Here is a 27,503-nt window from a genome sequence, read left to right as displayed (position 1 = left end):
TTATTATTTTTTGCAGAAATCAGGTGAACATTAGATTCATATGTACAATATACACATCAAATTTGTGTAGAAAATCTGAAAAGAGATGTGCTTAAAAATTACAGGGTAGAATTTTGTAAATATTTTCCAAGAAAACCTTGCAAAATATAAATTCAGTTTTATTCAAGTAACAGTAATAACATTGAGGGTAGTGAAAGTGAAAATAATTGCAGCAGTATTATTTATATAATACTATTGGTAATGAAAGTAATGATAGTACTATAGCATCATAACTGGCTTATTAAAGAAAAGTAAAGGGAATATTACCAAGAGCCGCAGTTACTGTGTCATCAGTGACCACTACAGTAGTAATTATTGCACTGTATACTAGTATGATAAAACAAGTTTTTTATTTCAGGTCACTGTGAGGCGCAATGAGCAGAAAGTTTCTCTTTCACTGACTCCTCGACAGTGGTCTGGGCGGGGCTTCTTAGGGTGCAACATTGTGCCTATAGAGAAACTTGACCGTTGAATATGATCTGTTGCAGTGCTGCTGCTATACTTATTTTCTATGAAATTGAAAAATGTAATATTTGAGATAATATAACACATAAAGAAAAATCAATTTCATTTTGTTTCCTTAGAAATAGGGCAGACTGTGTTCCTTTCAGTCAGATTAAAGAGATTGCCTTTGCTGTTAAGAAGAAACTTACAAGCTGTATTGGATACATTGTGGAAAAGATAGAATGTTGCAATGGAAAAGTAGTTAAGTTTACTTGTTCAAGAATTTCAAAACACAAGTAGCACTGCATGTGTGGTTGCCTTACATGTTTAACGATAATAGACAATAACCTGGCTAATTAAGGAAAATTTATGGTAATTTATCCATTTCTTGTTTGTCTTTGGTGCCAGTAATCTAATTATGTGACTATTTGATAGAGAGCACACTGTAATTTGAGTTATAAAAAACCCTTATACAGAGCCTGTATACAGTACATTTTCTTTTGATTGAGTTTTTCCCTTCCTTAAGAAAGTTGAATGACATTCTATGTAACTAGCCTGGAAAAGCTTATATTTTCTGGAGGAAGGATGTTTGTCAGTGACGGCTTATGTACAATCGAGTGTTTTCCCTGTTAATATTAAGTTAATTTGATATAATTGACCTTCATTAATCTAACCACTTCATATTATGTATGTATATAGTGCTTGATCCTCAGTTTTAAATAGTACCAGATATCCATTCATCCTTTATTGTATACTGAGACTGTAGATATATGTGAACTGACTACATTTGGTTGGTTCCTTGCCTTGATTGAGCTTATTGTTTGCAAAAATTGTCAGAAGCGAACAATTTCATACACGTCAACATCAGGCTCAGTGTTACACTCACAAACATTTGACTAAACCTGTGGCAACTCGTATGTCCATAAAAATCCCTGAATGTAGTGAAGCTTATCTACTTTTTTACTGAAGACTAAGGTGACCATAAAACTCCTTATAAGTAATTTAGGTTATCATTGCATATATCTGTGTATACATATACATACCTGTAATGATATGATACAGTTCAAATTGATGAAAGCAGGTACATAAAGGGCTTGGCTCGGCAGGATTCTCAACATGCTTAACTTGAGTGACTTAATTAATAGTAATTTTGTTGTTTTCCTCCCCATATTGTGAGTTTCTAATTAGGAGAAAATGTGATCAGATCTTCATTAAAATTTTTGTACTATATTTAGATCATGTTTATTTTGTTATTGCTGGAAAGGGATGAGAATAAAACAACCTTTTTGTTACTGTTATTGAAACTGTTTTATTTTTATCAAGATGAAAAGGAAGCCCCTGTTCTTGCACAAAATCCATTTCATAAATGTGGTCATTGCCTTTTGCATTCTTTGCTAATGCATCAAGTATACCTTGGATGATATTGTAAAAACTGGCTGTTTAGCCCCCATCAAATAATAACAATAATAATAATAATGAAGTACAGTATGTGAAATGGAAAAACTAAATAAGTTGAAGCTTGCTGAACTACTTACTTGGGGCCGTTCACATAATCTCTATTCAATGGAATTTTTATTGCTAATCTCATCAATAGCAATTTACCTGGTAAATGCACCATTACTGTTCAGCAACTTGTACTGTTGTTGGTATGGTTTTCAATTTTGTCTGTAATCATTTCTTATGTGAGGACCCCATTTTCGTCTGTAAATGAGGCAACAAGAATGGTTTCAAGAACCAAGGCCCCAAAACTAGCAACATAGAGAAATTAATCTTCAAATTCCCCAACATTTTGGGCTACTGTCCCTGTGAAAACATTCCCTAAGCACTTTGGAACATAGGGACATATACCATATCACACAAGTCTCAAAAGTGCATCCTATACAGATTAGAATATAAGCAAAGCAATGCAGTATTTCTATATCTCTAAAAAGCATTACTATTCGTAATATTAAACGGTACAAAGTATTTTTAAATATTTATCAGTAAAGGCAACTGGGTGTTCTTCTGCTGTAAGTAACGCAGAATTCTACTAACTACCATAAACATCTGATACATAAGTACTTCAAGGAACGAATTCCATAAATTTGAGATTTTACATGAAAATTATTGAATGCTATTTTCATCATGCTATGAAAATCTCTTGTGAAAATTTACCTGAAAAGTTTTGGTTACTAGAAATCTGCTGTCAACTTATCATCCACAGAAAAGAAAAGTTGAGTTCAAAAAGAGCAGTAGTCTAACATTTAGACACCTGAGAAAATGTCTGACTACAAGTCTTTAAGCACAACTGTAAAATGGCTTAACACTATGGATGGATAATAATGAATAAACAAAAATGCTCATTAAAATGATAATATGTAGTGATGTACTAAAGCAAAAGAATACTGTGTAATAAAGAGTTTATGAAATTCAATCCAGCATATATTTTTTCTGATATCACAAGTGTCATTTAAGTAAAATGACAAGTTTAGTAGAGATAAAGGTCACATTATTTTTTAGGATTTACTAAGTAACTTATTGTCCATGGATATGCCAAGTAATGAAAAACCTTTACCCCATCCTAAACTAACATACGACATTGAATTTACAGAACTACTTTTTGCCGACTGAAATTAGTAATCTACAACCAGTTACCCTTCTTTGGTTTGGCTGACATAATCAGTGGTTCTTCCTGACTTCCTCCAGCGTTGCCTTGGAATGTGGCTGCTGGGGGAGTAGAGGGCTTTTGCTCTGGACTGCCTGGTTTGTCTGATGGCTTAGGGGCCTCAGGTTTTCCTGCAGGCTTATCAGCTGACTTGGGGCTTCCAGGTTTTTCTGCTGGTTTATCAGATTGTGGAGCAACTTCAGGTTTTTCTGGTGGCTTGGGGGCTTCAGTTTTTTCTACTGGTTTGGGAGCTTCAGGCTTCTCTGCAGGTTTTGGGGCTTCAGTTTTTTCTGGTGGTTTAGGGGCCTCAGGCTTATCTGCTTGCTTAGGAACTGCAGACTTTTCCTCTAGTTTAGGAGCAGCAGGTTTTCCTGCTGGTGTTGATGTCTCTGGCTTTGCTACTGGTAGAGGTGTTGGGGGAGGAGACTTTTCAATTTTTGCCATTGGTGCAATCCTGTTAGCATGGGAAGGTGAGATGGGGATAGGTGTTTCTGGTGGAGCAGGTGTAGATGGTGTCACTGCAATCACTGGAGTGGTAGGATGGCGCTTGTCTTCTTTTGAATCCTGCTTTACAATTGGCCTTGTTGGTCGCCTTACGAAGTCCATTGTCTCAAGATCGTCAGTTCCGGTGAAGTTCTGGTTCTGGATTTGCTGAACTCTTGGTGCTGCTCTACGTGCTGCTGGTGGAGGAAGAATCTTTCCGGGCTCTGGGGCCTTTACGCCGTCCTTGCTTGGAAGACGTCCAATGTTAGCAAGCTTTGCAGGTGGGGGTTGGGCTTTCTCTTCCTTGACTGGCTTAATATTAATAGGTTTGAAGCCAGATGCTTTCACTTGGCTAGGTTTAAGCCCACTTTGGTTATCTGCCGGTGGCTGGCTTTCCTTCTGAGTTTTAGCTTCATCCGTCTTTGGTTGTGGAACAGCCTTCTCTGAAACAGTTGTTACTGTAACAGGTGTAGAAGGTACTTTAGGCTTGCTTGCTTCTGTCTTTGGTTCAGCTCCTTGTTTCTTCATTTCACTAAGTTTCTTCATTGAATCCTTGGAGAAGATATTTGTTGGCACATCTAATACGACATTTGTAGGTGTATCATCACGCTTCCTAAGACATGTAGGTGAGCGACGTCCAGGTACTGTGAGCTTTGTCAAGTCCTTGGCTTGTCCTGGAAATATAGAGAAAGAAGTATGATGAGAATCTATATGTACTTGAATTAGATTAACAAAGAATTCAACATTTTGATTGTAGTACCATCTAAAACTTCATTATTTTTAGTCAAAAAATTACATTTTCCATACAGCATATTTGATTTGCTTTTGTGGTGTCAGGTTTTTGGTAAAAACCATGTAAATTATTTATGATAATGAAATGGATTAAAATAGTGTCAAATGACACTTTAAAAAATTATCACATAATAGATCAGTAATATCAGAGCTCTGAACTAGTTCATCTAAAGAATAAAAAGAAAACGCACCATCTTTCTGGCTGGGTGGTGACCATTGTTTTGATCCTGGCAGTGGACTCTCTGAAGGCGAGGCTTGTGGGCTCAGGTCAAGATTCTTGATGGCATCCAAGAGGTGAGGACCAGTGTACAGGTCAGGGAAAGGTGAGCATCCTCTGGATGAACCGGGAGATCCATCTGGTGTACCTTCTTCCATCCTCCTGCGAGCTTTCTCCATAGCAGCTTGGAGACTTTCCTTAGTCTCAGAGTCACCACTACCGATTTGAGATCTGTTCAAGAGAATGTTGCATGCATTTTAAATATAGCTGAGAAAGGGTCTGTAAATAGTATGTTGAGTCACCAACAAGAATACTCCACTTGGATTCATAAATCTGTTAAAAGTAAAGGAAATTAACCACCTTGTTTATGCTTCCGGAAAATCTAGCGCATTGGATAAGTCTGCTCAGTTTTTTTTTTTTTTTTTTTTTTTTTTTTTTGCCTCATACCTAAGCATTTGTTCCATTGTATCATGCACTTGATTCTTGAAGTATGGCATAGCAAAATAGGTTTAAAAAAGCTAATTTTGTGTTTTTAAAATAAAGATGGCACTCTATTACCTACCAGAGAGTTTTATTTAATACGAGTGCCTGAGCAATACGAAAATGTTTAGTAGGTTTTTACAGCCTGATAAACCAGGCAAGCTTTGTGAATATTACTCATGAACCTAGTAACAGTTTTAAGTTACCAACAATGAAAGGTGTTAAAATTGGTATATACAAAGTCTAAATCATGAGTAAGTTTCCTGACGCGAGGAATGCATGTACGAAGGAGGCATGTCATTATCATAGTATAAACCCTATCTCGAATCATGTTGCAAGAAGTCAAGAAAAAGAAATCTTCATTATTATAACTAACGCGCATAATTTGTTTGAAGAGACGATGGTGGCTAAACTGGCTGGTTTGGAGCTGGCTGCTAATTTGGCTACGCGACGGAATTTGCTAGTGGCAGACTCATCCTCCGACTCCTGTTTATCTTGGGCCTTCAAGGTGGATTCTGAACCCATGGCAGGTGACACGTGGAAGTCACGCATCAGACGCCTCTCCCATACTCTCATCTTGCGACCCAAAGCAGCTGAAAAGGATGCAAGCACAAAGTGGTGTTCGTTAAATGTAATCATACTTAAATCATATGTGTCCTGCAGTCACCGAAATCAGCCTATAGAGCTACTAACTTGACAAATAGCTTTCTAAGAACAGAATGTCCATATTTAAAAAAAAGTAGTCACGATGGTTAATTTAATTTGGAACTACTGTCAATTTTGCTGTTGTAGTACATGACTAAGAACCTTGGAGATGAACACAGCTGCACATCTTACCCCTGCTCTTCTTAGCGCACATTGAGACGTCCATGCCGTTAGCTTCGAAGAGGTCAATCAGTTCGAACCTGAGAGATGAGATGTCACCCTTTACCTCACTGATGTCATCCTCATTGACAGGTCTCTCCTCGTTGCGTCGCTGAAGGGCACAGACGTAACGCCAGATGAGAGCACGCATAACACCCAAGTAACGGTAATCACGAGCCCTCCTGCGTCTGGACTGGGTCTGGAAGTGAAATTAAACTGATGAATGGAAATGTTTAGCAAGAAAGATTCTGTATACAATTTATGAGTTATTTTAAGCTATGAAAATGGGTTGCAGTATTTTCATAAGATAAAGATTGTAGGTAAAGAATTTGCATATAATCCCTAGCAAGTTAGTGATATTGTGTTCCTGTAATTTTATGCATGCTAAAATGGGACACTGGATTTTCCCATAGTTGCTCCTTAATATCTGGAAACGTCGTCTATAAAATTCTTTTCGGGCTGCCTTGGAATGAGGGCGCGTGTCAGCTAAATTGTATAAGCTAGTACTAAGTAATTATGTGTGCCGCCATCTGGGTATCGGTGCTTGCAGCTACAGAGCTATGTGGGTAGCTTAAATGACGTAGAACTGCGGTAATTGATAGAATGCGCTCGTTATCTTTACAGTGATACATTGTGCAGCTTATGATTGCAGAAATATGTACAAGAATTTTTAAAGTATATAAAAAAGGGGTTTGAAAATTGTGGTTGTCAGGTGACGAAAAGGGGGGCCCACCCTAATCCTCATCCAAGATTTTCTCTTTACACCATGAATGCTGGACAGTACTATAAACACAGTCGTATTTCTTATAAACTTCAGCTATAATATTCATTTTTAACAGGTATGTTTTAGTAAATTCAAACTGTGATCCACAAAAATAAAAGTTTGGCTACATAAGCCGCAGCCAAAACATATCTTCCGAACACAGTATGTAAACAAATGACGCTATATGTCAATCATTTTAGAAATCGTGTTCAGATTGGATTGGGTTCAAGATGTCATGCTTTTTAATTTTGGTTACAACCGCCAGTTGTCTCCACTGGTTCCGTGGTACAGCTCATATGGTTTACTTGAGTATCTTTGTATACTATTATGGGAACGTTTATTTGTCACTAATAAGTGTAAACCAGTAATGAAAATTGAATTTTATTTCCCCATGTTTTCATGCCATCACAGCAATGTCATACAGGCCTGTACGCATAGTCTTTTTTTTTTTTTTTTTTCATGGGAGGGGGTCTTTTTTCCCAAAACTGGACCTTTTCTTGAAAAAATGAATTACTTGAAAATAAAGAGTTCCAGAAATTTGAGGATGGTCGTTCGGCCTCCACTGCAAGGTGAAAAATCTTGGCCAAGCAAACGCTAGGCCTAGTAATTCGAAAGGTACGCTATTGTATTTTGCCCTTTTAAGATAAGTTTTACTCCAAATAAGTCAAAATTACGTTCTCGTGGTATGCCTTATTTTACCATTTTCTCTTATTATTATCTCAAAGCCTTTGTCGTGGGTTTGTTTATAAGACGCATGGCGGAAAAAAAATATTCAAAAGGCCGTTTGTTGAACGAATGTGATGCCGCCTTCACGGTGATGCAAAGTATTTGGTTTCCCAATTTTTGAGATATAGGCTCATAAAGATTAGAATGCAGAATTCTTTACTTGAACTTCAATGAGCCTCAGAACTTTTTATTTTCGAATATATTATACAGAAATGAATACTTTAAATATAATAACAAATTCGTTTATTAATTAAACGAAAAGGGGAAAAAAACATTGTGCTGCCTTATTGTTTCGTCACTACAACTTAGTACTACTATTTGCTGGGTCAGGTGATTATGCCGCACGAGGTCACACGGCCGGCAGGGAGATCGCCACCCCTTCCTATTGACTATGGCTTGAACATTTACATTCTTGCAAGCTAAACTATGCCTTTAAGGTTTGAAAAAGGGCTGGGGGCGGGAATCAGTATATTGCCTAATGAGCTACATGTAGAATGTGTAATAAACTCGAACGGACTAATGTTAAAAAAAATTGTATAATAGCCTCGTGTTTACACATAAATATATTTAATGTATTTTAGCGTAACACAAGAACAGTCATACATAAAAGGCACGAGGTCTTACTTAGGTAAGAGAAAATGTAGTAATTATGTGTGTAACATGAAAAAAGAGAATCTCTCTCTCTCTCTCTCTCTCTCTCAAAACGTACCCTGCTTGACATCCTTCTGACGAGCTCCTCCTTCCTGGTGCTCTTTCCGCAGAGCCTCATCAAGCTCTTGGGTGTAGGGAAGATGTTGAATGGAGGTGGCAGGGTGTTGCCCTCCTCGAAGTAGGACATCCACAGCTTCGTGCGGGCGAACTTCCACTCGGTGTCAGCGTGTTCCTGGAGGAGTAAAGCAAGTGGTTTGGTAAGGATTTGATCGCTAGTTTGTGCCGTAGTTTGTTTCATAGCAATGGATGTTCGTTATTCCGTGGTCTTAGCGTTATTATTTCAATTAAAAGGTAAATTTTCGAGACTGATTACTTACGACAATGAATGAGTAGGAGCTGGACATCATGGCGATGAGAAGATTCAGCAGGACGATGATATTGATGACGGAGTAGGAACCGAACATGAGCATGGACCAGAACCTGGTGTACTCACGGATACCGGTCAGTTCGAAGTCCTCTAGACCTACCATGCCGAAACTGGCCCAGAAGAGGGACTGAGAAGACTCGAAGAGGCTGGCGGAGGAAATAAGAATATCTGGTGAGGAAGTTGCCATGCTATCGAGATAGAACAGGTAGAAGAGAGAGAGAGAGCATGGTAATGGAAAAAAAAGAATGATGCCAGAAGCGAAAGCAACCAAAATGATGGACTGAGAGAGAGAAAGAGAGGTGAGCGAGGGGAACTTGAAAATCAGGTAAATGAAAAAAAGAATTAGTGGAATTAACAGTACATGCAACGTATTGTTTTTTTTATTTAAGGTCAGTTGACTCCTATAAAAGACAGAGAGCACAAGGGGATGAAAACGAAAATCAATATTTCGTCCTGACAGCGCAAATGACATTCATAACATCATTCCAAATGACTATACTCTGTTTTTTTCCATCTGCCCATCCGCCTGTGGTGTTTGCGCATGGTAACACTGCGTCCCGGGCTTTAAATAATATCCTATTTCGCATATTAACGGTGTAACTAGCATACAGTAAATAATTAAAACACTTTTCAGTTGCAAATGTACACCCAGATATCCCTTTTTTCCTTTTATTTACCTAAAACTTAGACATAGCGTAACAATTTAAAGTCCGGGACGCAGTGTTACCATGCGCGACCACCACAGGCGGATGGACAGATGGAAAAAAACAGAGTATAGATAGTGTAGGACTCTAGGAAATGCCGCGCCTTCGGTTTCCGGGGTTTATTTCGAATCTTTTGAATTTTTGGCAATTGCAAAATTTTCAGTTCGTCAGGATATTAAATTAGATGCAGTCTGAATAAGAAATTTTGGTACGGTGTCTTAGGCCTATAGGGTTAGCGCCGCTCTCACTGAAACCATTTCCGTACGGAGTTAATGCTGTCAGTGGACCTCATGCGGTGCACTGTAAGCATTACCTAAGGTTCATTGCAGCGTGCCTTCGTCCCCTAGCTGCAATACTTTCGTTCCTTTTACTGTACTTCCTTTCATATTCTCTTTCTTCATCTTACTTTCCACCCTCTCCTAACACTTGATTCATAGTGCAGCTGCGAGGTTTTCCTCCTGTTACACATTTCAAACCTTTCATTGTAAATCTCCATGTCAGCGCTGAATGACCTCATAGGTCCCAGTGCTTGGCCTTTTGGCCTAAATTCTATATTCAACTCAACTGAAACCTGCACCAACCTTGGTGGTCTGGTGAAAGCGGTAATGGCCCACAGTGAACTAAAGATACTGTAAGCTTCAAATCTAAGGCCTGGTCTTTGGAGCTTAAAGACTAGTTTTAGAGTGACTAAGAACGGTTTAGTGAATTTTATAGGGCATTCTAGCATAGCTACAAAGAGTCCAATCAACTATAAAGGCCATTTTTTACTATAAATAAGTTTCGCGTATCTTAAAATATTGTTCTACCGTAGATAAGATCCCCAGGAACATAGTTACTAAGGGTAAGGCGAGCTGTCTCCCTTAGAATGACTGAACACGATATAGTTTTCGAGGAAGAAGATTAATTCAATAAAAGATGCATGGGTTTACGACCAACTTGATCCAAGAAATCAGTCCTCGTCACTCGCAACAGACAGAGACTCTTGGAATCACATCGAGGTCCGAGATATCGGCCGAGTGATTTCAGATTAAAAGAAGCCTTACCTTCCCCAAGAATCGAAAGTAATGTTAATACTTACTTGTGGAAACGACGCCATTTCATACACGCGTCACCCTGCTTAGACCAATCTGCCTCGCCGCCGGGAAGGGAATAGCACTTCTGCTTTTCCAAGTCGTTGTAGTACCAGAGGAGCTGTGTTAAACCTAGAAGACGCAAATGATGTCAATTTACCTTTTTTGTTATTTCAGAAGTTTTTCAGTTATCAGGATTGAGCAGAAGAAACAACTCTATATGCTATATATATACATGACTGGTAAAATTGTTCTAATACAAAAAAAAAAGTCCATGTAATAAAAGGAGCCCATAAAAACGCCAAGATATAGAAAGTAAGTAGTACTATATTTTAGTGACTGCTGTCTCTCTCTTCAGAGAGAGCAATCTCTGAAATATGGTACTTACTTCCTATATTTTGGCGTTTTTATGGGCTCCTTTTATATATATATATATATATATATATATATATATATATAGATATATATATATATACTATCATCATATTTGAATATATTACCGCAAGCAAAGGCGAAGAGCACGAGAGTGTAAATGAAGAAGAACTTGACGATATCGATGACCATACGACCCAAGGAGATCTGCAGGGGTCCGAGATAGGGGTTGATACTGAAGATGTGGACCAGTTTCAGAGCAGACAGGATGTTGGCAGCGGAGAACAAACCCTCAGAGATCAGTTGGGGATCAAAGGTGTCCCACTCTTCACGAGGAATGAAGGCCGTCTGGCGCAGAGAAAGGGTATAGAATGTGCAGGATAAAGGTGGAAGACAAATTTCGGTTTGGTTGGCATCACAGGACTTCATTATTTCTCAGTGTTTTTTTTTCTCTCTCTCATTTCTCAGGGTATATTCCAATTTCAAATGCAGTTGTTGGATTAAAAGTAATGAATCAGAAATAACTCGCATCGATTTTGCTGATGTAGTACTACGTCCAAATTCATTTTTTTTTTTTTACATGCCAAATGCCGTGAATGGACTCGAACAGAAGCCTTTGGCGCCTACTCAGAAAAAATAACAGAGGGATATGTATAAAAAAAGACTTACTTGTGGATTTCTTGCAATTTCCTGGTTCTGCTGGATGTAAGCGACTGTTCTGAGCAACATGGTCATGACGTAGAGACTGTCTCTCATGACGTCCATGATGTTCCACATGTTCCTCATGTATTTGCTCCAACCTTCCCGCACGATCTCTTTCACTTCTTCCCATAAGAAGCCTGTGGGAGAACATTATTATGATTATATAATCATTTGTATGGAACGAGTCCACAGGGCCCATAGACTTGAAATTCAAGTTTTCAGAGAATATTGTGTTCATTTGAAAGAAGTAACAGAAGGCAATGGGAAATACAGAAAGAAGAAATTACTTTAAAATAGAAAAGACAAAATTAACAGATTATTAAATAAACAGATAAAAATGTAAGTAAATCCAAATACAGTAATTATTATTATAATTATTATTACAATTATTTGCCGGTTTGTGTGATTTTAAAGCATATTACTCAAACATTAATTTTAAGAGTAGAATGCTTGCATTTCACACACGCTGATATTCACAAATATGAAGCCACACGTATCGTTTATTATGCATTTCACTATACCCCCGGAATAACTTACACCTAAGGGTATTTATAATAATGATTAGTGCTTTGTCTCCGGCAGAATTCGAACCGACGCGATGTCTGGTTTAGAAAGTCTGTGTCTATCGTTGTTTCTGTACCAGCCATCGGTTCGAATCCTGCTGGGGTTGAAGCACTATCAGATGTGATATCCCTTGGGTGTAAGATATTCCCAAGTGGTGTGTATTCGATATGAAACGATGTTTGTGGCTTAGTATTATTAAATATGAAAAATGTTACGTGTGTATAAGTGACAGACACACGTATACACAAATCTATAGTACATTATGTATATGTACGTATACACACACATATATATATACATATATGTATGTATATATTATATATGTATATATATATCTATATATATATATATATATATATATATATATATAGATATATATATATACATACATACATATATATAATATGTGTGTGTGTGGCAGGAGGTAATTGCTCCATATACTCTATAGTCTATACTCACCAAAGACCCATAGAACGACTACGCATTCTATAGGCGTCGGAAGGTTTCCTCTTTGTCGCCTCATGGCCTCCTCCAGGTTTCGTTTCATCTGCTCCGTTCCGAAGAGCCAAATGACCAAGTTTTCGAATCGCACAGACACCAAGATCAAGAGTACTGAAATTGGAAAATGGTAATGTACATTTAAAAGCGCTGGATGCTTTGGATGTACGGAACAATAATTGTACACACAAACGAATAGAAAAAGTAGATATTGTGTAAGTCGCTTCTATCCAAACGCTCGACTTGTTGGTTGACCAATGCTCCACGTTGCATGGGGCAAGACTATACTTTACGTATATTGAACTGTACTTACAAAGTAATAATTAATTATTTTTTAAAGTCAAAGTATATAACATAACAAATAAAGTAATATGCATGCTATTGTTAACATAGTAATAAATTAATCAATCAGTAAAACTGAAGAAATAATCTTAAATTTCGGTGCAAACTTTCAACATTATAAGTAAAATTCTGTCAACCAAAGCCAGTACTTTGAATAACATCTAATCGGGCAGAAGGGCATAGACTGCATAGGTACCCAATTTTTCTTCTTGCTATAACTAAAATGACATTTTCAAGTATTTCAAGAGAGGGGGGCGTGTAGGGAAGCAACTGTACAAAGGGTTCATCCGTGACGCCGCACAGTTAATAGATGTGTGTCGATGACTATCTGTCTCTATCTCTTGGGAAACTGTCCATTGGTGAACGCATGGACCAGTAAGGAAGGTAACATGACCACGAAATTTCAAATTTTCAAGAATCAACTTACGCAAGAAGAACAGGTAAGACGCAGAGTGGGTCAAAAACTTCATGAAGGGAGTCCTCATGAGTTTGCCAGTTGGGCTATCGGGAGTAAGGATGTACAACATACAGTAGGCCGGGAACAGGACGACAACCTGGAATGCATCGATTTCAATGTAGTTTCTGGCGAAGCTTTAGGAAGAATACATTTTATGAGCAATACCTTTACAGTAGTAGGCTTAGTGACAGAAGTCAAATATCAGTATGGTTTTAGTTGAAAGCAGGCCTTGGTGAAATCGGGAAAAAATGAAAGAAAAAGAAAGAAAGAAAGAAAACCAAGCTTCAAACCTTCAAGATCTCCAAACACTTCTCAACGACGGCCTTTCTCCTGAAGCCGGGCACACCCTCGTACCAGAGAGCAGCCAACAGTTGCTGGATGTTAGGATGAGCCACGAACTGGTTCAAGAAAGAAAAATTGTATGATTACCAATAGAACAATAGCAAACAATTATCTGGGAACTTTTGGCGGAATCAAACTCTTCTAAAATAAAACATGATTTGAAGGGGGTGAACTACGATTTTTTAAAGGAATACTGGATTAAAAGCAGTCGATAGTGTCGACTGTAATTCTTTAGTGACTAGTGAAAATGATCTTTTCCAAAATTGCCAACTGCAATGGCAAATAACAGCGTTTTGGTTACTTAACCTACATCTCATTTTCTTTGTAGTTAGGCCTATACCAAACGGTAGGCCTATAGAAAACCGGCTGACGTCTTACCCTCTTCTGCTTGTAATCAATGGCCAACTCAAGCCTCTTGAGCATCATGTGCTCACCGTCTTCGTAGGGAACGACTGACTCGGGGTCGTGATTGAGCATGACGGCCAGCTCAGTCGAGGATCGAGCATGACTCAGCAGCTCCTCGGCGAAGCCCATACACTTACGGCGGAGTTCCTGCGTAGGATAAGAGAGTAGGATGTTATTCCTCTTTCTATGTGGATTACGTGTTTGTGTGTTCGTGCATGGGTAAATTAGCACGTGTAAACATTTAATCATGCGCATTACACTTACAAAGAAATTGCCATTAGATAAGAGAAAGGGCAAATAGTCGTGCTTATGTGCATACATGTGTTTGTTCGTGTGCACACAAATGTAGGTATCACACTATGAGGCAAGGGAATCATACAATAATAATAATTATAATAAAAAACTAGTTGTAAATCCTAGCCAGCTTCAGCTTTATTTCAATGCCATTTTCACACTTGTATGAAAATGGCTTAGAAATAATACCCAAACCGGTCAGGAATTACACCCAGTTTAAAGTCTGCCATCAATGACTGATCTTCCATTTATCCTCTGGAAGGGAATCCTTTATCTTTATTGAAAGAAAAACCTTGAAAATCACGAGTCAATTGTAAGAGGTTAATAAGGGTACGCTCTTTGTTTTCATTCCTCAGCATGAAGAATATTTAACATATATATATTGCAAAGGGCTCAGAGATTTTCATTTGAATTTTTCTTAGTCTGTCGTGAATTTTTATTTGATTCTCTTAAAACTCAAGACTCTGTTTTGATTCATTTTTTTTTAATTTTTGATAAGAATGTCATCGACCGTATCGCTGGGAGTTAACGTAAACTGATTATCCGTTTCTCCCTTCCAGTTGCTTTTATTGGAGGGGAAAATTGAAGGACACTAGAATATGTAATCAGTAATAATTAGTAGAGAATAAAATCCCACTAACCAAGTATTCAGCGCGAAACTCGTGCTCGGTGTTGGCAAGATTCTTCAGTTCCCAAGAGAGTTCAAAGGCGGTCAGGATGGGGTCAGTGGAGGACAGGGCGATGAGGGAGGGGGAGGCCAGGGCTCGGTAGGCGTTGATGCGAGAACGGGAGTGGCGGAGAGAGTCCTCGGCTGAGGTCTTGATGCATTCGGGACAACCGCACCTGCGGAGGAAAGAGGTTTTCGTCGTTATTGTGATGACTATAAATACGGCTGGTGTGATTGTGACGGCTATAAATACGGCTGGTGTGATTATGATCACTATAAATACGGTTGCCGTGATTGTGATGACTGTATAAATACGGCTGGTGTGATTGTGATGACTATAAATATGCAATATTTTACCTTAGAAATAGTGCTAAAGGAACCTATTTAACGGAGCGACACGGCCAAGCCCAGAAATATGGCTGGTGTGATTGTGATAACTATAAATACGGCTGGTGTGATTGTGATAACTATAAATACGGCTGCTGTGATTGTGATGACTAGAAATACGACGGGTGTGATTGTGTTGTGATGGCTGTATAAATACGGCTGGTGTGATTGTGATGACTATATAACTATGGCAGGTGTGACTGCATAATTACGACAGGTGTGATTGTAGTGACTACAGCTACAGCAGCTGTAACTGATGACTATGTAATTACGACTACGGGAGATGTGATTGTGATGACTATGTAATTACGACAGGTGTGATTGTAGTGAGTGCACAATATTATGGCAGGTGTAATTATAATGACTATATATATAATTACGATAGGAGTGATTATGATTACGCAATTACGGCAGGGATTATGTCATTAAGGCAGCTGTGACTGTGATGAATGTATATTGTATGATTACGACAGGTGCGATTTTTTATGACTGCATAATTACGGCAGGTGTGATTGTGAGGACAGTATTAAATTTATGATGCTCATATATATATATATATATATATAATATATATATATATATATATATATAATATATATATATATATATATATATATATATAATATGAGGTTGTAGTCCACAGGGGAAAAGAAAAAGTGTTTATTAATAAACAGCTCTCGAAACTGTTGAGCTAAAAGGAATTTCAGCTTTTCTTCTTTTCCCTTGTGGACTACAACCTCATGCAGCTATCTTTGTGAAAAAGGAAGACTAAAACCTCATATATATATATATATATATATATATATATATATATATATATATATATATATATATATAAGCTAGACGCAGGCATCCCTGGGCAAGCGAACGTCTTCTTCATTAACTTGCTGACCTGATGTCATGGGGCATGGGCAACATGGCCCCGCGGTCAAGAAGGATCTTCAGGATCTCATAGTTGTCGCGGTGGGCCGCCAGGATGAGTGGGGTGATCTCTGGGGTGAAAGCTGAGGTGTTGCGATCAGCCTTCTCCCAGGACTGGAAGAAAAAAAGAGAAATGCTCGTTGTGGTCAAAAGTGCTTCATATTTACGTTCGAGTTAGTCATATTTGTTTTTATTAAAAGTATTGCTTATTTGTAACAATCTGGGATGCTTTCTCGACGCCATAATTCTTTAGGGCAAATCAGGCTATGTCGTTTCCCTTAGGAATTATCTTAAAAACGGATGCTTTCTCGACGCCATAATTCTTTAGAGTAAATTAGGCTATGTCGTTTCCCTTAGGAATTATCTTAAAAACGGATGTTTCTTTTTGACGCCCATAATTTCTTTGTAGAGGCAAATCAGGCTATGTCGTTTCCCTTAGGAATTGTCTTAAAAACGGATGCTTTCTTGACGCCATAATTGTTTGGGGTAAATCAGGCTATGTCGTTTCCCTTAGGAATTATCTTAAAAACGATGAATGAAGTTATTCTGGGCTACAAAGGAAACGAATACTCAGTTTGGTAGAGTATATCAAAATTTACAAATTTCTGACGAACAAATATTATTTTCAAAGTAAATGTAAACTGAAACGAAGCGAGCAAGGCTTACTTTCTTCCGGTAAGATTATAATCATATAATGCTCCTTGCTCAAGAAATGAATAAGTAAACGAAATAAAAACAAAACACAAGAAAACAACAAGAGTTACTGAAGGTGTTTTGAGAACTGAAAGAGTGAGAAGCAGCTAAAAGATCTGTACTCACGTAAGGATCTCCATCCTTATGGATGACCTCCTCGTGCTCGAGGAGGACCTCGACGGCCTCCACGAACTCGGAGTCGATGGCGTGGAGGAGGGCGTCCCTGGTCTCCACTCCCATTACCACAAGCATCTCCACCATCTCGAGGTTCTCATTGGATATGGCCATGTGGAGGGCGCCTCGCCCCAGGGGATCTACGCAGTTCATGTTCATGTAGTCAGGGTGCCTATGAGCTTTCTGCAGCATCCTGAAGGAGAGAGGGATGGAGGAGATTTTTTTTTTTTTTACTGAAGCGCTCTCTGAAGGAGGGAAAGAAGCGCCCAACTACTGAATACCTTCTGAAGGAGGGACAGGAGAAGAGAGTCACCGACTGGCAGATACAAGAAACTATAATAGATTCACATCAACCGTGCATTTGATGTCTAGGCCTGTCCCTTACGACGCTCCTGATTGGCTGTTGATAAGCCAGTCACAGGGCTGGAAACTCTCAGCATTTCTCGAGAGTTCCACCTCTCCTGAGGGATACGTTTGAAAGACGTATCCCTCAGGAGCGGTGGAACACACATCCTGCCTATGTGAACTCTCGAGAGAGATCGAGAGCTTCCAGCTATCTGATTGGCTTATCAACAGCCAATCAGGAGCGTCGTAAGGGGCTGGCCTAGACATCAAATGCACGGTTGATGTGAATCTACTATAGTCACTCAAAAGTATCTTGTCGTAGGAAAAGAAAAAGAGAGAGAGGTAGGGGGAGGGGAAGAAGAAAAATGTAAATAGAAGAAAAGGACATTACTTTAAGGTGAGAGAGAAAAAATGACGAACTGCTCCAGAGTATCGGAAGGAGAGAGAGAGAGAGAAAGTAGAAAAACAGTAGATTTATTTCAATCCATTATAAAGGAGAGAGTAAAACATGCATCATAAGTCGAAAATATTTGAGAGAGAGAGAGACAGAACTGCTCATTAAATACTAAACATCACAAATGAATAAATTTCAATATCTTCCAGTTCAACCATGATGGAAAACGAAACAAGATAAGGAGTATTATAACATCCAACACTTAGCCCCCGACAGAATACAAATCCATCCCTGGAAATTAGAGAAGAGAAAAGAGAAACATCACTCACTTCCTGGTGGTGTTGCAATCGCCTCGCTCCACCGCTAGGAGAAATTTCTTCTCCTCCAGAGTAAGAGGCTTGGGTAAGTTGGGCATCTGAGAGATCCCTGACTGTCCTTTACCCTGAGGGCCAGAAATAGAATTTAGGGTTAGAAAAAATAATTATAATTATTTGATAAATATCAGCTCTGGATATTGACTAAAAATATCTAATCCTTGGACAAAGAACGTTGAGTTTGATACATTTAATACATGAACTAAGAACACCGAGTTTAATACTCCACAAAATAATTAATCTATGAACCAAGAAATGTAATCCATGAACGAAGAACATTGAGTTTAATAGGGCTATTTCATGAACCAAGAACATAAAATTTAATGGATCTTTTTCATGAACCAAGAACGTTGAATTTAATAGATCTATTTCATGAACCAAAACCATCGAGTTTAATAGATCTATTTCATGAACCAAGAACGTTGAATTTAATAGATCAAATTCATGAACCAAGAACATTGAGTTTAATAGATCTTTTTCATGAACCAAGAACATTGAGTTTAATAGATCTATTTCATGAACCAAGAACATTGAGTTTAATAGATCTATTTCATGAACCAAGAACGTTGAGTTTAATAGATCTAATCCATGAACCAAGAACACCGAGTCTAGAATATGCAATCCATGAACAGAGAGCATTTTCCTCACCTCCTCCATGTTGAGATCACACTTCTCATCTATAGTGACTCCTTTTTTCTCCTCCTTCTTTTTTTCCGGTTTACCCATGATGCCGAGTAGTGCAGCGACAGATAGCTGGCCGATTCTGGGGAAAAGAGGAAAACATGTTAAATATGTTTTTTTTTTTTTCTTTATGATAAATGATGTTGGATATGAAGGCATTTTCATTTCATAGACATTGGGTTTTTTATGTAGAACCAAGTAAAAGACAAAGAAGAGAATTAATTTGTTTTCTGTGATAAATAATGTTGGATATGAGCTCATCTTCATTCTAAATAGACTTTCTGTATTTTTATGTTGAACCAGGTAAAAGGCAAAGAAGATAATTCAATTTTTTATGATAAATAATGTTGGATATGAGCGCATCTTCATTCTAAATAGACTTTCTATTTTTTTATGTTGAATCAGGTAAAAGACAATGAAAAGAATTAATACTTTTTTTTAGCATTTTAATGGTGAGTTCAGATGAAAATGAGAAAAAATGGCGTTTCCTACCTTTTACGTTAAGTCAGGTTAAAATAAACAAAAAGAGATTATTCCTCCTCCTTTGCTGAGTTGTGAAATAATTATGTTTTTCCTCCCTCCTCTTATGATTTTGATGAAGCATGTTATAAATGGCTAACTAATGGATTTTTATTCTTCGTTTGGTGAAACAAGTTAAAATGAAAATATAAGTTTTCTTCCCTCTTTGCTGTCAGTCAAATGAAAACAGAAAACTAGTCTTCTCTTTGTGATGAATCTGGCTGAAACTCGGGAAAACATTCGTTTCCTCCCCTCTGTAAGATCATCGTAGGGGGGTAGTGTCGTCAGTGCACCTCACGCGGTGCACTGTAGGCATTACTTAAGGGTCTTTGCAGCGTGGCTTCGGCCCCAAGCTGCGATCCCTTTCGTTCCTTTTACCGTACTTCTGTTCATGTTCTCTTTCTTCTATCTTACTGTCCACCCTCTCCTAACAATTGTTGTACAGTACAACTGTGAGGTTTTCCTCCTGTTAAACCTCTCAACCCTTTTACTGTCGGTTTCCATTTCAGCGCTGAATGACCTCGTAGGTCCCAGTGCTTGGCCTTTGGCCTAAATTCCTTATTCAATTTATAATGAGAAAGAAGCGTTTCCTTCATGCGTAGATTAAAAAGACGAGAAGTCTTGCTGGAATGACTTAAATTTACAGACTTGTGACTCTGACTGGTGCACTTTTCCCATACATTCTCCCGTTTTCTGTTCTAATAATACCTTTATGTTTGGCGTGACGGAAGTGTCAAGTGATGAAATACCGTGCATGGTCTGAAGTGAAAATAAAATGTGAGTAAAAGCAAGGTTATGAAGGTATACGTGCTCCAGGAAGATGGACCAATGAATGCTAATATGGATGGTGGAAGATAGGAGTGGGTAGTTCGTATTAAGGATTTGTGAGTGAATATAAATTCAGGCAGAGTCACGATTCTGATGGCGTGGCCATGACGAGGAGTGAGTGAAGAGGCCTTGGGAGGAACCTGTTAGAGGAAGAAGATCAAGAGGGAGACAGAGAGTTAGATGGCTAGATAAAGTGAAGGAAGACGTGGAGAGAAGAGGTTGATAAAAGGCAGTGGAGGAGGAGAAGGCGCATCAGGCAACCGACCCTTTAATGTAGGGACAACGGAGGGAAAGAAGAAGATGACAAATTCAGGTAGGATGAAGGGAAGAGGTTCTAAAAAAGTTCTAAAAAAGTAACGGAGAGGTGAAATGAAAGAGATACTGGAAAGGTAGTGCCTTAATATTTAGGCAGTATGTATGATGTGCCAATGCTGTGGAAATTTCAGTGCATGGGGATCAGTCATGATTCAACAGCTTAAGGATAATGGGGACTGTGAGTGTCGTGTTGTTTTTACCTTTTGAGTCACTCTCTGTTAAGGGAAACGGAATAATATATATATATATATATATATATATATATATATATATGTATATATATATATATATATATATATATATATATATATCCACGCTAGAAAGGTAAGTAAAACAGGGACTTAGAACAAATACTTTCGCAGTACATTCAACATTTTCTAGTTCCCCTGAAAATGTAGAACATACTACGAAAGTACTTGTTCTAAGTCTCTGTTTCACTTACCTTTCTAGCGTGGATTTAAGGATATTCTCAAGTAAGTGTTCTTCGTGCTACATTGGATATAAATATTATACATAAATTGTGTGCATAAATATTGTAACCTCTTTTCGGTCTAACAAGAATAACTCATTTCAAGAACTCTACGACAGGTCTACCGTCAGCAGTTACATCAGCAAGAAAACCTAGAGTCCAAACCTTGAAAGGAACGAAAAACCAGAGGTAAAAATCCCTCGAAGAAGCATGAAATAGTTACAGAACCCAGGAGAAACCGCTGAGGAACGAAGAGGACTGGATCTGTTATCTGGCTTCATGTAGTTTTACAGAGACGAGGATATTCTACAAGGATTCTTCTTCAGCCTTCAGGTCTCGAGAATTCCTTGGTCTTTGGGGCTTCTCGACATCAAGGTAATTACTACATGATGAAATTATTCTTTTTCTTAATTTTTTTAAATTAATTATGCATGAATTTTGACGGAATTTATGTTTGTGTTCGTTGTATGTATATTATATATATATATATATAGACATTATATATATATAATTATATTATCTATATATAACATATTAATATATATATAATATATAGATATCTATATATATATATCTAATATATAATATAATATATATATAACATATATCATATATTTGATATATGGCATATATATAATATATATATAGTTGAATAATTAATATTATATTTATCTATATTATTATATCCTATATATTACAGAGAATGTGTGAAATGACCAATTCGCTTAGGAACATTTGAACCCCGAGATACAGTGATACACGGTGATACAGTGATTCATCTACACTGTTTTGCCATGTTTAGTACTAGCCCCCTGGGTGATCAAATGTCCCTAAGGGACATAAACACACATTATGTATATATATATATATATATATATCTTATATATATACTTATATATATATATAGATATAAATACTGAATCACGAAACATATATATATATATATATATATATATATATATATATATATATATATATCTAATAAAAGGAGCCCATGAAAACGCCAAAATATAGAAAGTAAGTATATTTCAGAGACTGTTGTCTCTCTCGTCAGTTAGGTAATGAATGAGAAAAGTTACAGAAAAGGTGGATGGATCTCTTGGTATAAATACCGCCTTTTCTGTAACTTTTCTCATTCATTACCTACTGGAAGAGATAGACAGCAGTCTCTGAAATATAGTACTTACTTTCTCTATTTTGGCGTTTTCATGGGCTCCTTTTCATTAGATGGAATTCTGTTGTAGCAGAACATTTTTACCAGTCATATATATATATATATATATATATATATATATATATAGATATATATATATTACATATATATATATATAATATTATATTAATATATATGTGTGTGTGTGTGTGTGTGTGTGTATGTATATTATATATATATATTATATATATATAGATATATATATATATATATATATATATATATATATATATACATAATATAATATATATAATATATATATATAAATACTTGATCACGAAACATATATGCGTTTATTCGTTCCTTCGGAACTTAGTTTTGCAAGGTATAATTGTATACACAAATATATTGAAGATCTCGGACACTACGAGACTGCAAAGGAAGGAAATCTAAGAGAAATTCACTGACTGAAAGATTCGGTCGGTGGTGATCTGTTCAATAGCGACAGCCCTCGGCTCATGAATAGTTTTACTTGATGACTTAATTCCTTGGTGTTAAGAATCGTATCTAATTATAAACGATTTCTTCATCTGTTCCCTATGACCAACCATCGATTCCCGACAGAAACGAAAATTTCAATAAAAATTCAGAGACGAAATAGAAGGCATAAAGTAGCATATGCATTTCAATTTCGGCGAAATGCTCTCATCATTCAACTGGCTTCTTTAGCATTCAGGGCAGACACCATCCATCCAAGCACTGACCAGACCCGATGTTGCTGGTCTCCATAGCTTGAGCTATTTGGCGCTTTCGATCTTCCAAGGGTTAATAAGATTCGGCTCTCGTCTGAGTTCATTGATGTCTATGCAAGCCGACAAACCTCTAATCCCCTTACTGGCCTCATTGTGACCCACTGTCCTTCCCACCAGCCTCATGAGTGGGATGGTCACAGAAACGTATACTAGGCTTAAGATATATGGCACGCATTAATGGTCACCCATCCAAGTGACGACCAGACCTAATTCCCCACAAAATCGAATCTTTGGCCGTAAATGCGATGTTTTTACGTTGCATGGAACCAGTGGTTATTCAGCAACGGGACCAACGGCTTTACGTGACTTCCGAAGCACGTCGAGAGTGAACATCTCTCACTCCTCAATGGAATGCGCGAGAATCGAACTTATGGCCACCGAGGTTGGTACACCTACACCATACCGACCATGCCACTGAGGTGCTTCCGTACATGCGTATAAACATACATACGCTTCGGCGAGCACGCATACACAACGATTTGTAGATGCGTGGTATCCTCTGGAAAATGCTGATCATAAATGCACCAAGTCTCGGGTTTATTTCTTGCCCAAATTTATATCTTAACACCAACTTCAGTATCTGTTAAGTGTATTGAAAGTGTGAATGAATTTAATAATTGTGGCGATGACCTTAAGTGGCGCCTCTTGCAAGATGACAGACGATAGCGGAAAATAAGTTCCGATGACATCGATGTAAGGAAGGTAGAAGAATCACACTCACATCAGAACGTTGTCCTTAAGTCACAATTCCTCTGATCATAATATTTTTCTTATTAGTTGGGAAAACTCTCAATCGCGAGAGTATATATAATGTTCTATGAGGTCCACAATAATAAAAAATGTTGCGAGTTCGTGTATAATTTAAAAACCCTTTACAAAAAGCTTTCGAACCCTTCCCTTGGTTCATCTTCAGTCCAAATGAACAATTAGGCACACCATTAATTGTTCATTTGGACTGAAGATGAACCCAGGGAAGGGTTCGAAAGCTTTTTGTAAAGGGTTTTTAAATTATACACGAACTCGCAGCATTTTTTTTATTATTGTGGACCTCTTAGAACATTTTTCTTATTGGCATATTCGGGAACGTGCAGGACCTCATTCAAAGTGAATCCATAGACGAGTTGAACGTTCAGGTCCCTTGGCTAAAGCCTTGTTAAGCTTGTCATCCATATTAGGATTCATGATCTGGAAAACATGTCGTTTTCCAAAGGAAATATAAAACTGGCCCGAAAATATATATATATGTTTTTTATTTCGCTTCGCTTCAAGATTTCCTTCTGAGGTCAGACTATTAACCTTTAGATTCATATTTATTTCCAGTACTGCCTTTTGCGAAGTTTTTTTTTTTTTTTTTTCTATTTCTTTCTTTTCTATAGCTTTAGAGGATGCATACTTCACATGAGCCAAGGAAATAATCGTAGATAAAACCTTATATGCCGAAGTTAAAACTACGTGTCGTTTTCCTCATTTCTCACAAAGAAAATGCAGAAATTGAAAGACTGCTAATTTCTATTTCCCTCAACATATAAAGGAAGCCAAAAATGGTTGCATATAATGCTCATATCCAAGAATGAAAGTGTCGGCCAAGCTTATTTGCAACCTGCACTCCGTAAGGGGGTAATGCCGTCAATGGACCTCATACGGTGCACTGTAGGCATTACTTTAGGGTTCTTTGCAGCATGCCTTTTTGACCCCTAGCTGCAACCACTTTCGTTCCTTTTACTGTACATCCTTTCATATTCTCTTTCTTCCATTTTACTCTCCACCCTCTCCTAACACTTAATTCACAGTGCAACTGCGAGGATTTCCTCCTGTTACAACTTTCAAACCTTTTACTGCCAATTTCCATTTCAGCGCTGAATGACCTCATAGGTCCCAGGGCTTGGCCTTTGACCTAAATTCTATATTCAACTCAACTACCGCAACCTGCACCAACCTTGGTGATCTGGTGAAAGCGGTTATATTTTTAATTATTACCCCGTACCTAATATTTTTGTATATAAAGAATCTGTACTGAATATAGCGTAAAAGTAACTGAGTTTTTAGTGGCTTTATATTAAGCAAGCTCTTTCAAGCAGCTCATAATTGGCTGAATCCTAAGCAGGGAATGCCAACAGAATTGGCTTAGATAGGCAAAGTAATGAAGACATGCCGTCATCTGGTAACAAGTAAAAAAAAATGGAATCGATTTTTCTGTAGAGGGTATATATATATTCAAGGGCACCGGAGATAGATCTATCTTCCAGTGGTTTCGGTATAATGCTGTACGAGCCGCGGGTCATGAAGCTTTAACCACGGCCCGGGGGTGGCCTGTCCTATATAGTTGTTAGACGTACTGAAAAGTGTTTTAATAATTTACTGTATGTGAATTTCACCGTTAATATTCGAAATAGGATATTATTTAAAGCCCTGGATGCAGTGTTACCATGCGCAAACACCACAGGCGGATGGACAGATGGAAAAAAACGGAGTATAATTGGACTCCCATCCACTCATTTCTATCTGACCATGTGAGAGAACCTCGCCGTCTTCAGGTGCTCAAGTGCCCACATGCAGAGTGAAGCGAACTTCTTTTTCTGGCATCTTTAGCTATAGTAGATTCATATCAACCGTGCATGTGATGTCTAGGCCAGTCCCTAACGACGCTCCTGATTGGCTGTTGATAAGCCAGTCACAGGGCTGGAAGCTCTCAGGATGTATATTCCACCTCTCCTGAGGGATACTTTAGAAAGGCGTATCCCTCAGGAGAGGTGGAACATACATCCTGCCTATGTGAACTCTCAAGAGACTGAGAGTTTCCAGCCTTGTGATTGTTTTATCAACAGCCAATCAGGAGCGTCGTAAGGGACTGGCCTAGACATCAGATGCGCGGTTAATGTGAATCTACCATAGTAGCCAAACCATGCGCCAAGTAACGAGCTGATATTGAGTCTTCATCTCAGTAAATCCGAAGTCACGAACAAACGCGATTTTAGTGTTGCAATGAAAACGGGATCCTATGCAAAGAAAACGTGCCCAAGTGACATCCCCGTAACGTCTCTCCTCCGGCTGGAAGTGCAACGTCGAACTGAAACATTCCCCAAAGAAGTCATTCCTCATGGAACGTTCCGACTCCAGCACGCGGAAGGGGAAAACCGACGTCATTAGGCGATGAGGAGGAGGAGGAGGACTCAGGGGCTGCTGACACAAATTCTTAATCCACTTTGGAATGGACCCCATGCGTAAGCACAGACGGTGTTGCTGTCGTAGGAGTCATACCCTTAAATGGAAGGGATTAAGAGCGCCAGGGCTGCCAACCGCAGTGTTTGGCTAATTGGATTAAGCATTACTATCGCCTCGCTTACCTTTCTCAAAGGTTTCCCCTCTTTCGCCTTCCTTGTTCTTTGTAGTATTCCTTATTATCGTTGGCTATTCGAGAGGAATTCTTTTCCCGCCGATTGGGAATTCTAAGGGCGGAATTCTCCAGCCATTAAAGAGGAATCCCGTTTCCCCTGAATGAGGATTCTCTAAAAATGAATTTCTACAGTTATAATACGGCCGGAATTTGTTTTCCCATTGGATGAGAAATTTCAAGTAGGAATTGATTCAGCTATTTGAGAGGAATTCATTTCCAAATGAATCACATTTCGAAAGAAATTTTTTTCCCTACTGAATGACAAGTCTAGTAAATCACACGCGCATAAATTTACCAATATATATATATATATATATATATATATATATATATATATATATATATATGTGTGTGTGTGTGTGTGTGTGTGTGTGTGTGTGTGTGTGTGTGTGTGTGTGTGAGTGGAAAGAGAGAGAGATAATGAAATTTTATTAAATTGTCTTGTTGGTTTTTCTTAACTGCTTGAGCAATCTAGACTCTGTCCCAGAATAATACATATTTTGTCCATCTTACCATCCAGTATTCTAGACTACAGAAAAGTGAAATTAAACACGAAGGTACACTCCCTAATACACGATGAATGATTAAAAGGAAAATAATTGCGTCTAAAAAAGTTTAAGAATAATTTGATTGCAAACTGAATTGGAGAATATACATGCGTCCTTACATACATACATACATACAGTTAGAACCTGTTCCAGAAGAAGCGTCAAGATGCTCTTCATTCGAGATCGAAAAAAAATTTTTCTATAAGAAATAACTGAAATAGATTAATCCAATCCTGACCACCAGTTATTACCCTAACCTTGTTTTTTTTATATATATAAAACAGTACACTTGAATTACATTTAAATTAGTTCAGAGTTAAAAACACATCGTATGTGACGTAATTTTTTTAAATGTATACTGTATAGAAAAACTGATCTACGTCTAATGTGGCTGTATTACTAATTGTTGACCAAGCACCATAGTCTAGGCTAGGTATAGTATGTACTGTACTGGGTAGGCACAAAACTTGTTAGCTAATAATAAAACATTGAAAAACAAGCCTAATTATTACAGTAAATTAATAAAATATTAAAAATAAGAGACTAAAT

The 27,503-nt window shown here is 37.8% G+C and overlaps 2 protein-coding genes across 3 annotated transcripts in view; one reads left to right on the top strand and one right to left on the bottom strand.

Annotated features, from left to right (window-relative positions):
• The window catches only part of LOC135224327 (26S proteasome non-ATPase regulatory subunit 9-like), a 55,701-nt gene extending 55,097 nt beyond the window's left edge, over positions 1 to 604 (top strand). Inside the window, exon 6 of the mRNA XM_064263227.1 lies at positions 398 to 604. Within this exon, the coding sequence (XP_064119297.1) occupies positions 398 to 511 (114 nt within the window). The 3' untranslated portion in view covers positions 512 to 604. The remainder of the gene's footprint in view (positions 1 to 397) is intronic.
• A 1,962-nt stretch (positions 605 to 2,566) lies between these two features.
• LOC135224326 (transient-receptor-potential-like protein) overlaps positions 2,567 to 27,503 on the bottom strand; it is a 41,917-nt gene continuing 16,980 nt past the window's right edge. For both annotated transcript variants that reach the window (XM_064263226.1, XM_064263225.1), the window contains exons 2-19: positions 18,884 to 18,998; positions 18,191 to 18,303; positions 17,075 to 17,315; positions 16,227 to 16,369; positions 14,922 to 15,123; positions 13,960 to 14,133; positions 13,530 to 13,637; positions 13,210 to 13,336; positions 12,402 to 12,554; positions 11,346 to 11,515; positions 10,805 to 11,024; positions 10,313 to 10,436; positions 8,481 to 8,676; positions 8,162 to 8,335; positions 5,937 to 6,162; positions 5,476 to 5,692; positions 4,594 to 4,850; positions 2,567 to 4,284 (exon numbers count right to left, since the gene is read on the bottom strand). In XM_064263226.1, coding sequence (XP_064119296.1) covers positions 3,104 to 4,284; positions 4,594 to 4,850; positions 5,476 to 5,692; positions 5,937 to 6,162; positions 8,162 to 8,335; positions 8,481 to 8,676; positions 10,313 to 10,436; positions 10,805 to 11,024; positions 11,346 to 11,515; positions 12,402 to 12,554; positions 13,210 to 13,336; positions 13,530 to 13,637; positions 13,960 to 14,133; positions 14,922 to 15,123; positions 16,227 to 16,369; positions 17,075 to 17,315; positions 18,191 to 18,303; positions 18,884 to 18,961 — 4,104 coding nt within the window. In that variant the 5' untranslated portion in view covers positions 18,962 to 18,998 and the 3' untranslated portion in view covers positions 2,567 to 3,103. The remainder of the gene's footprint in view (positions 4,285 to 4,593; positions 4,851 to 5,475; positions 5,693 to 5,936; positions 6,163 to 8,161; positions 8,336 to 8,480; positions 8,677 to 10,312; positions 10,437 to 10,804; positions 11,025 to 11,345; positions 11,516 to 12,401; positions 12,555 to 13,209; positions 13,337 to 13,529; positions 13,638 to 13,959; positions 14,134 to 14,921; positions 15,124 to 16,226; positions 16,370 to 17,074; positions 17,316 to 18,190; positions 18,304 to 18,883; positions 18,999 to 27,503) is intronic.

The sequence above is a fragment of the Macrobrachium nipponense genome, chromosome 12, assembly GCF_015104395.2.
Source record: "Macrobrachium nipponense isolate FS-2020 chromosome 12, ASM1510439v2, whole genome shotgun sequence".
NCBI classification, from domain to species: Eukaryota; Metazoa; Arthropoda; class Malacostraca; order Decapoda; family Palaemonidae; genus Macrobrachium; species Macrobrachium nipponense.
This window is presented reverse-complemented; position numbering and strand designations above follow the sequence as displayed.